The following is a 10,939-nucleotide window of genomic DNA, read 5'->3' on the forward strand; positions in this document are numbered from 1 at the left end:
TCTGACCCTTACCATTCTTCTCTTAAAGTCCCAGATGACAGCAGCATTGTAAGAGGCACGAGGCTTTCTTTGAGTCACTAATCTTAAAAAGGCCATTACACAGGCATCCACTGATCCTGAAAAATAATAAATATAAGGAAGGGAAATTATTCAAGTGTTGTATAATTCTAATTTACACAGCCTCTTTTTGCCATCCAGTTGCATTTGTAAATCATAACATTAGCCGTTAAGACAAAATTATGATTCCTGGTTATTTCCTGGTGTTATTTTGTGAAGCGTTGACAGATTGTTAGATTCTTACAGCCAATTTTTATGGTTTGTTTGTTTGTTTGTTTTTTGTTTTCACAAACATGTCCGTGTTTGATTGGTTGGGTCCTAATCAGCAGTGACATTTGCATTTGCTTTGGCCGATTTTTTTTGTTTTCATTAGCTTACATATTGTAGTGACATTTTATTTTTCTTCACCTTTTTCACATTTTAATCTGAAACAGAACAGGATCATTTAGTACCTGCAAATCTGGAATATTTAGTATGGAAACCGTACACCTCAGGACTCAGTACACACTGAGTGTGTTAACTACACACAGTCCCATCCACCAAGGAACTAGAATACAGTTTAAAACCTCGTTTTTGATCCATATTGAAATATGAAATGTCTTAGGTGTATTTTTTTTAATTTGGGGGAATGGAGAAAAATCATTTAAAAAAAAAAACTTCACAAATAAGCTGAATATTTACACAGTAATGAGTTTGACTTCAACTATGTTTAATTTTTTTTTTTTTTTAATAGAAGAAGAAAACTGAAAAAAGCTCTGATGTGAAAAATCAAAATCTCATTATACATGCTGCTCCTATTTATGGTCAGACACTTAAATCTTAAATTCACTCCACACAGGCCGTCAGTGCTTTGGGTTGTTATTTTAATTTATTTCTGACTCAGCCATTTCATGGCATAAACGATTCTTGTTAAGAATAGCTTAAGTATTTTTAAATTTGACTTTTCTTAAAACAAGAAGAAATATTTCTACTGTGGCCACATTACTGTACTATTTCCAGAGAAGTGCCGATTGTAGCGGAGTGTGTTAAAATATGATCTCTCAAAGTCTTAAAATGAAGAGGTAGACACAGTAGATTGGGTTTGATTGCTTTTCTTTCAGGAAAAGAATATTTTAATGGTCGGGCGTTTTGTTAAGCTGAAGATGTTTAACAGTGCACTTTGCGCTACAGCATGTAGCAGAGTATAGGTAACCTGACACAGCGTCGGCACTAACATGACACCCAATTAACCACAGTCTGTCCATCCAGGCATTTAACCAGAGCTGATATTCGGCCTCGTGTGTGTGGGTTCACAGAGAAACACGCTTCAGATATACAGCCAGACTCCGCATTGTCCTCTCCGCTGTCAAAAAAGGAAGAGTCGCAGAATTCTGACAGAAGAGCCACAGACCAAACTCCACTCGTTTTGTTTCTTTTTTTTTTTTCTTTTTCCTTCAGTTAAGAAAGTTACACAAAAGGTGGCAAATTTGTTGACAATAAATAATAAATAATTTTGCCGCACGGGAACAAACAAAACATTTCCTTCCGGAGTTAACAGCATTTTTTAAAACTTATTATTAATTTACACATCTTTGGGAAAGAAAAAAAAATCGGACGGACACTAACTCGCACAAATGTCCCACGAAGCTTGTGGCAAAATAGAGGTATACCATGTTGCAAATGCTTTAGTACTTGGGTCTTTAAGGAAATCATGTAATTAATGGAAAACCAGAACAAACACAGAACAAACAACTACAAAAACAAACAAACAAACAAACAAACAAAACAAAACAAAAATAAATAAAAAAAAAAAAACATTGTTTCCTATTCAAAGTCGCGTACGGCATTTCGCAAGTACATAATTTCGACTTCTCTCATATTCAGAAGCTCCGTTTATCGGTGGAGCCAGCTTCATGCCTGCTCTGTTTGGCAACTGTAACCGCGCTATGAACTGGCAGCACCGACCGCGAGGACTCATCAGTTTATCTCCTCTGGACATTAGAATGGGTGACCGTGGTAAAATCCCATGATTGTCTTCACAGTGTCAAAATACAACCAGGGGGTTGCTTGGTGCAGTCGGGAGGGATGGTATGAAAGGGGCTATGTGTTCATTCAGTCTGTCCATGCAGCGGCGGCTCAGGCCTCGATGGGGCTCGATACCATGCTGTTCGGCGTGTCTGGAAGCTGAGACGACATAGACGCTACTTCGCTGCCTGTCGAATTCGAACCCGGTCCTCCTTCCGAGAAACTAACCTGTGGGGCACAGCAGGCGGTCTTTAAATCAGGACTGTAAACTCACATTCTTTTACATACACACACACTAAACGGTGTAAGATTACATGTACTCACAGGCGGTTCACTACCGCCCAGTAACTGACGCAGCCAATCATGTCATCATAATGAAAATCACTTTAATTACCGCTGACAGCTATAATAATAATAATAATAATAATAATAATAATAATAATAATAATAATAATAATAATAAATTGATTCATTGATTGATTGATTTGTAGGATTGAAACGGAGCGATAATCTGACAGAACAGTTGCAACAAGGATGACTTGATGTTCGGTCTTATGGCCATTTGTGTTACTAAATATTAAAATCTATTCATTTGTAATTAAAGAGGAAGCCAGGGGCTGTCTGGAGGTTTGGAAAAACACGTTCAAAGCACGAAACGCGTTTAATCTTCCCATAGTTAACGCTGGTCTTCAAATGGCCTCCCAGTGTTTACACATTCTGGGACTCTTTAGTCCTCTGAGCTGCCCCACTCAGAGCGACAGTGGTTACCTGTCGATGTGGACATCAGGTAAGTCCCAAACTGGATAAATGTTTTTTGAACGATCCGTGGCTAAATTCTAAACTGGCTTTCATCTGTCTGAGAATGCAGGTTCACTCATAACAGAAACTGACACACTCTCTATAGAGCTGAAGAATTACTGGCAGCTCAAAGTCACAACCCGGAGCAACTGCACTCCATTAAAATGACCAGTTCGTTTTAATTGTTTTTATCCCACGCAAACACACATAATGTGCACGTGTGAACGTCCATCGAAACAGTGTAATTTAAAATTACAAATCCTACAAATAAAAAGTTACATAATTTGCGGAGAAACAACTTAAGTTTGAAAATACTAGCTTCACTGAGGTATTGTAGGACTCGTTTTTCCCACAAAAGGGCTCACAAACAGCACTATATATATATATATATATATATATATATATATATATATATATATATATATATATATATATATATAATGCTGTTAAAATTAGCCAGGTGGAACCATTGTAGGGAAAAAGTTCAGAGTGGTTGCTGAGTATCCCAAAACACTAAAATAATAGTATTTTTAAGCCTTAGAAATATGTTGATGTCTAAGCACACAGTAAATCACGAACCAGTTGTTGGAATGCTGGTTGGTCAATGTCGCTCTGCAGCGCGAAGTCGCTGAGCACCTTCCAGGGCGGCTGGTAACTCTGCACCTCCACCGGATTGGCCTGAATGCCTCCATCATGCCGTTCCGGACTGGCTGCCACCATTGGGGTGCCCGTCATTCCCTGGATATTCTGCAAGAAAAGGATGCGCCGTGCTCAGAACCATACACAGCTTTTATCTTTGGTCATTACAAAGGACGAGGTGTGAGGTGCTGCCAGTGTGGTCCTCACGTGCAAGCACGACATCAGGCAATCAGCAGAACAATCAATAAACACGCTAAGAAACAGACACATAAATACAGAACCTGTTTTGTGTGTGTGTGTGTGTGTGTGTGTGTGTGTGTGTGTGTGTGTGTGTGTGTGTGTGTGTGTGAGAGAGAGAGAGAGAGAGAGAGAGAGAGAGAGAGAGAGAGAGAGAGAGAGGGAAAGAGAGAGAGAGCGAGGGAGCTTGCTGGTATTTTGCGCACGCTTGACCTCGGAGCCCTGCGTTAACTCGTCCACACAGTCAGCCTTGCCTTTTATAACACCGCAGTCCTTCACTCTGAGAGCAACTTATGATTTGAGACTTAGTTAATGAAAAAGACTTCACAACTCTGGAAGCCTTTTTGGTGTCGTGCTTTAATAGGGACTGTCTCAAATTCACTGAGGGGTTAACGCCTTGATTACTGATGTAAGTAGCCTGTCGACCAATTTGCGAAATTTAGGGCCTATTTGATCAACGGATACACAGGTTTTGCAGTTTGTCCTGTGTATCACAGTGCATAATGTGTAAGTCTTTTCATCCAGTTCAGGAGCCGTGCAGAAGCACTTACCGTCTTGTCGCTGGACTGCTGCTGCTGTAGCTGCTTCATAAGCTGGCTTCTCTTCTTGTCCTTGCACCGCTTATTCTGGAACCAGACCCGGATCACTCGTGGACTAAGACCGGTCATCTCCACCAGCTGCTCCTTCATTAGGGCGTCAGGCCTCGGGTTGGCATTGTAGCAGGTCCGCAGGGTGTGCAGCTGCTTCTCGTTCAGCACCGTCCGGACCCGAGTGGTCTTCTCGGGCTGTTTGTGGACGTGAGGCCGCAGAGCAGGCTGCCGGGCAGAGATTGGTTCTGCTGTTGAGAAAGAATTAAAAAAAAAGGAAAATCGATCTATGTGTCTGCACAGTGCAAATCCATATAAATTTAAGAAAGCAGACTGTTTGGGCGGACAGGCTCAGTTCTTTTCCCGCCACACAGCACCTGTTCCACAAGCTTGTGAAATGTAAATCTATTTTAATCTTCCATGTAGAAAGGAACACTTTACAAACATGCGACTGATGTTTCTGAATATCAGATGGATGAGCTGCACGAGAACCGCAGAAATGCGTTAACCCATTCTGATTAAAATACATATAAAATAGTTTTTTAAAAGTCCTTTGCGCTGAGAAGCTTCAGGTTTCATCGAATATCGGATTAAATAGTGTGAGAATAGCCCAGCTCTGATTGACACATCGGAACCAAGGTCATTACATTTAACAGCAGCGGGACAGTAGGCAGCCCCAACCCATTAAGTACATGCAGAGCAATGAGCATCATTTGACCAAAAGCGAACAGGAGGACCAGTAGTCATATTTAGTAATCCTCCTCCAGCAGTGATAATTTGGTGTATTTTGAACAGAGGTGTCCCTTAGGCCTCTATCTAATCTTGAGCCCCGTGACCCACGGTGGTCTGCAGAAAAGGAGCTACAAAAGCCAAAAGGCGAGCAGACACGAAGTCCACGAGTAAAAACCCCCAAAACAAAACAAAATACAAACAAACCAAATATGATAGGACAACAATTCCACTTTTGTGGCGCCAGGAACAGGTTCCCGTTGATTGAACAGCATTAAAATATAGTTCAAACATAGGCAGTAAATCACTGACATTGCAGGCTGTCTGAAAAATTTGAAACACAAGAAGTGCAGTTAAATGTGACAGAAAATATCCCTCTGCTAGATCTCATGGAAAGGCACTTTCAGAAAGCTCGTTTTTTTTAAGGACGGTCCAAAAAAAAAAAAAAAATGCATAAAACAGAAAAGTCACCGTGCGAGTTAAAGTGCGTGTTTCCAGCAGGAGCAATCCTACCTGCCATCTGCAGCGGTCTGGCTGGGTGCAGGGGGCTGAGCGGATCCCCCGGGCCCAGGCTGGCCCGCTCCACCACGTCGTGGTCGGCTCGACAGAAGAGCCCGTCTTCTCGCAAAGCGAACTCGTCCCCCGGAATGAGCTGCCGGCTGCAGGCCACGCAACGGAAACACTCAATGTGGTAGACCTTCGAACGGGCCCTCATGACGAAGTCGTTCTTACTGAAGCCGATGTTGCATTTAGCACATTTAATCCCGTATAACCTGCGAGGCACACACACATGCATGGCTCACTTTGCCTACAGACAGCTCAGTCACTAAATAATAATAATAATAATAATAATAATAATAATAATAATGTTTTAATATCTACGTATTTGTAGTAATTACAAAGTCACTGACATTTCAATTTTTTAAACTATTTTTGTTGCAGTTGCTGCTGTTATTTAAAGTATCCTATTGTAATGTATTTTCCCTTTTTTTCTATGCGATACCTTAACTTGCAAATTAGTTTTATAGAAGTTTAACGGGAATTTAGAGAAGTAAGTTTGCTGCTGTACAAATCAGTGAATCAGTCAGTAAGTTTAATGTCAGGTTTATTTCTCTGTATGATTTTTTTACAGTTTTTTTCTGAGAATCACGCCACACTGATTAGTAGACTGAATGAGTTGTGTTGCCCTTGCGCGTATTGTTACAGACTGTTAAACTACATCTTATGATGGGATCGCGAAATACTGGCACTACTGTATACACAGGCTGCTGGATCACTGTGAACATGACGTTTAAAATAAAAGTAACCCACAGAAAATAGGACTCCAAGGAAAGCGAGTCCGAATGATCTCAACCTGATGCTGTAAAATATCAAATCGATTTAATTCCAACTGTCGTGTAGCTCCAGTTGCTGTGGTAACAGGGGGTCGTCCCGTCCCATCCTGGCCGTCCTACCTGATGTAGTCCCGCTTACAGTAAGTCTTTCCATCCCGGACGAAGCACGTGCAGGACTCGTCCAGGTACTGGCTGCACTCGGCACATTTGAGACACGCGGCGTGCCATTCCAGATCCGGCGAGACCCGCAAGATATACTGGTCGTGGATCTGATTCCCGCAGCCCACGCACAGAGACACCAACCGCTTCTCTGGAACGACAGCAAAAGAAGGACACATTAAACACTCTTCAGCACAATTTATTATTATTATAATTATTATGATTATTATTATGATTATTATTATTATTATTAAGACTAGTTATGACTTTAAACATTACTGATAATATTTATATATATATACATATATATATTTAAATGTCACTGAGTTTAATAGGGCAAAGTAATGCATTGTGTCTACAGACATCTCGACGTAACTAAGTCAACTCGTAAGTTATGAAGAATTAAGTTCCAGTATCGCATCTCCGCTTCGAACAAGTGTCTTACTTTTCGGCGGATCCCCCATGTCTCCCATGTCCACAAAGTAAGGCGATGTTAGGTCCACTGTCACAGCGGGCTGCGGAGCCTGGAAGCCTGGGTAAGTCCTCCGCTGCCGGGCTGCCGGACCAGGAGTTGTACTGTCCGGCTCGGAGAGGGAGTGTGTGTACGTGTTTGTTTCCAGTGTGTGTGGAACTCTGACAAGCGTCTGAGCTGACGTAGGACATCAGCACGTCATCTGCATGAGCAGCTGATTGGCTCTGCAGACCCTGACCAGCACAAACCACACACACACACACACACACACACGCACACAGAGACTGGCACACTTATTGCTGCATATCATTTGCTTTTCAGCTTTGCTTTGCGCTTTTCTGATCTTTTTTTTTTTGTCTTATTTTTATTCTAGTTTGTTGCAGATCTGATTGTTGTTTTTATAGCTAATCGTTATGGTTTACTATTTCAGTAAAGGACATCCTCACGTCAGTTTTATCTCTTTTTTTTTTTCTCTCTTTTAATTGAAGATATAATAGGGTACAGTGCAAAAACCCCGGGCATACACTCATGAACATGGTCATGTAACAGTCTACAGTTACATCCACAAGAATCGATATCGCACCTGCTATGGAATATGTATTTACAATATGTCTGTCTGGCAGTCCGTAGGCTTAGTAGTCTATCCATGTTCTTATCCATGTTTTTTAATCCTCGAAATCCTTTGAGATATTCAGAAGACAGTTTGGTTTGGGAACAGTTTTGTAATGCAAAAAGCAATCCTAACTTGCTCAAGGCAATTATCTAGACAGCCAGAAGGAACGTATAGTCCTCAAACCTAACGAAAAGTATCACCGAAACAAGGACGTGTTCGGTTTTCAGCGGACAGCGGAGATGACCCTGAATCTGAGCGCTGACAGGCCGGGACCCGCAGGAGTCGCCCTGACACACACCAACACGCCCTCTTGTGTTAGTAAGTACTGACGCCGTAAACACACACCAGTGGTGGACAGATGACACCTGCAGCAATCTTTTCAAAAATATTAGAATTTTTTTTAATGGAAATGGAACATATTTATGTTTTGAGCAGTCAGAAAAATGGGCCCACTGCGAGCTAAAGCCTTAGAACAGTTATGCACCCATTTAAAACAGTCTCAGGCCAGCATAAAAATAAATTTGTTATTCTTTCTTCTTCTTTATATTATTATTATTATTATTATTATTATTATTATTATTATTATTGTTATTATTATTATTATTATTATTATTATTGTTGTTATTATTATTATTATGATCATCATCATCATCATTAATATTATTATTTTAAACCCAAAGCCTTCATTAAAATGCTGGGGAACAAAATCCTCTAATTGCATGGTGCATGTATATATGTCCAAAATATATGGATGATTAATTTTTCCATTAGTTCTGTGAAGGTATCAGACTGATGATTGAAATAATCTTACATCTTTGCAAAAATGTCAGAATCTGAAGTCAAGAACTAATTATTAATCCAAAAAACCAGTCTTATTATGTAAGATTACTTTTTTCATGTTTCCCTATTTTGTCAAATGGTCTATCCATTAATGCAGTTTCTATATAGGCGGCATTCTGCTGCCATGGTTTTTGTCTACTTCTCATCTCAGTGGAAAGGGTCATTGTAAATCAAAAGAAGGTTACTGTCAGTGATCACCTTTCGCCTATAATCAAACAAATCTATCCTGACTGGAGATGTCTCTTCCAGGACGACAACACGCACAACCATGGAGCATGAAGGCTTATCAAATGGTTTGAAGAAGATGATGTAAATCATACGGTGTGGCCTTCACAGATACCAGATCTCCTTGTGAGATGTAAGATTTTACACCAACATGTCACTGCTTTCCCCCACCACCATGAAAGCTGAAATTGAGGGACTGTCTTTTGGAAGAATGTTGTTCCATCTCAAAAGTAGAGTTACAGAGACTCAAAAAGATAGTTAATCTGTTCTGGTGGCATGGTTGAGGCCAAGAATCCTACTGAGACCCTATGTTGATTTTTCCATTTAAAGCCACCTGTCCACAGGATGGTCATTAGATGTGTTTTATACCTTTTAGTTAAAGTATGAAAAGTAGCAGAGACTTGATTGTTTCCTGTTCAGATCCTAGTTAATGTGTTTTTTCTATGGATGTGATCATTATCTTTTCATTGTCAATCAGAAAAAAAAAACACTGATACAAAACACATTTGTTCAATTTGACCTGCTAATACAGTTAAATTAGTGGATTTAGATTAGGAATCATTTATTCCAAACATGAAAATGAGTTGATATCAACCTCTTGGTGCTTAATAACACGAATAAACACTTGAAAGCATAAATAGCCATTCTGTTTATATTTAAACAACAACAAAAAGATAGAAGTATATTTTTAAATTTTAAGTCAATCTTTGGACTGTCAGGAGATTATTTAGGCCACATTGTGTCTCCATGGAAGTCTTGTGTGCACGTATGCCAAGAGTAGTTGTTCATTTTAATCTCATGGTCTGCTCCACTTGCCTGATTGACTGTACACTATGCCACTATAGAATAGCAAAAAAAAACTTGTATTATTAGATATTAAACTGAATTTCACATGTGCAAATACACAATATGTCCACATGGTACATAAATATAAGGAAAAACAGACTGAAATTGTATTTTTAACAATGAGTATAGTATAATAACTCTGCACTGGGAGATAGCAGATGGCAGCAAAGTAGAATGCAACACAACATGGTGTAAACAGTGTTAAACGTAACAGATTAATGATGAGTTAAAAGAAAATAGAGCAGAGCACAGAGATGAAAATGGGTTGCTTCAAACAAAATAGAATAAAACAGTGGATGGGAGAAGAGAAGCAACATTGATGAAACTGTGGGAATACGAGATATTTAGGAAAAATGAATTTATCTCCATATAATTAATGTTAGTTAATGGGCAATATAATGTCTTCTGAAGTGGTGGAAACACAAATACTGTGGTTATGAAAGAAGAGCTTGCATTTTGAAGAAGGAAAATTATTTTAATTTGCCACCCAAATAAATACAAATTTTCTAATCAATAACTTTGCTGTCACATGTTTAGAGACAGAGACGGCATGTCATAATAATTTAAGTCAGCTGACATAGCTCATGGAGATTGTCCCAAATGTTTTCATCCAAGGCCCCGTTTGTTTTAATGTTCATCCCTACTATCCAATTATCATTAGACATTCTTTTTAATGCTTTTTAATATTTTAAGTGCTCATTGTTAATATTCATTAACCGACCCCAGAATTAGTCAAAGGTACAATTTACCATATATAAATATATATATATATATATATATAAAGTGTGAGTGTGTGCGTGCGTGCGTGCGTGCGTGTGTGTATGACACATCCTAGTGAAATCACTGGCCCCAGTAGCTTAGTGATCAAGTTTACTGACTCTCGACTGATCACTCTTCACAGTTCTAGCTGCATATTGCATCATACTGCATGACCACATGATTAATTAATTATTTGTTTGTTGTTAAATGGGCAAAAACATCCATGATCAGTGAGGTTTAGTTCCTTTTTCTGTATTCTCAAGTGAATAAAGCCTTGTGAAAAATGCAATAAACATACTTTATGAATACATGTTTCAAGTTAATCTGGATTACTCTTAATGTGAATCTATATGTCCATGAGTGTGTTATATGTTTATAATATTAAAGCAATCAGAGGCTGGCCTTGACCTGAGTGATTTGTGCTTCTATCAGACAGTTTTCTTCAGCTTCTTTCAGAAACTCTGACTGATAAGTCCTTCACCCTTATCTCAACCCTGACCAGAACATTTCAGCAGACAGTCATGAGTCTAGGCTGTGGATGCTGTCTGTCCTGTCCAGTGGCAAGGGGAGGAGATCTGCCTCCCCTGGGTGCCCCCTTGTGCCCCACAGACCATATGGCTTGGCCTGGCCCCTCTAGATG

General features: G+C 39.6%; 1 protein-coding gene across 2 annotated transcripts; it reads right to left on the reverse strand.

Annotated features, from left to right (window-relative positions):
• Nucleotides 1-744: 744 nt before the first annotated feature.
• isl1a (ISL LIM homeobox 1a) lies at nt 745-7,164 on the reverse strand. Of its 2 annotated transcripts, none has more exons than XM_030723673.1 (6): nt 6,990-7,164; nt 6,506-6,695; nt 5,565-5,824; nt 4,287-4,570; nt 3,439-3,606; nt 745-2,289 (listed from the first exon to the last, which is right to left on the reverse strand). In XM_030723673.1, exons 1-6 carry the CDS (start codon nt 7,015-7,017, stop codon nt 2,173-2,175), a joined length of 1,047 nt encoding a protein of 348 aa, XP_030579533.1. In that variant the 5' UTR covers nt 7,018-7,164; the 3' UTR covers nt 745-2,172. The 2 variants fall into 2 exon arrangements, with proteins under 2 accessions (XP_030579533.1, XP_030579532.1); XM_030723672.1 differs by having other exon boundaries at nt 747-2,289; nt 4,287-4,573.
• Nucleotides 7,165-10,939: the final 3,775 nt, after the last annotated feature.

The sequence above is a fragment of the Archocentrus centrarchus genome, unplaced genomic scaffold (assembly GCF_007364275.1).
Source record: "Archocentrus centrarchus isolate MPI-CPG fArcCen1 unplaced genomic scaffold, fArcCen1 scaffold_26_ctg1, whole genome shotgun sequence".
Classification (NCBI taxonomy): domain Eukaryota; kingdom Metazoa; phylum Chordata; class Actinopteri; order Cichliformes; family Cichlidae; genus Archocentrus; species Archocentrus centrarchus.

What these genes read in the sequence shown, in the direction of transcription:
- isl1a (XM_030723672.1), bottom strand. Translation starts at nt 7,017, where the DNA reads ATGGGAGACATGGGGGATCCGCCGAAAA. An exon ending in CATGGGGGATCCGCCGAAAA is followed by an intron (nt 6,696 to 6,989) that starts GTAAGACACTTG and finishes CTGTCGTTCCAG; the next exon opens with AGAAGCGGTTGGTGTCTCTG. An exon ending in AGCAGTCCAGCGACAAGACG is followed by an intron (nt 3,607 to 4,286) that starts GTAAGTGCTTCT and finishes CTTTTCTTGCAG; the next exon opens with AATATCCAGGGAATGACGGG.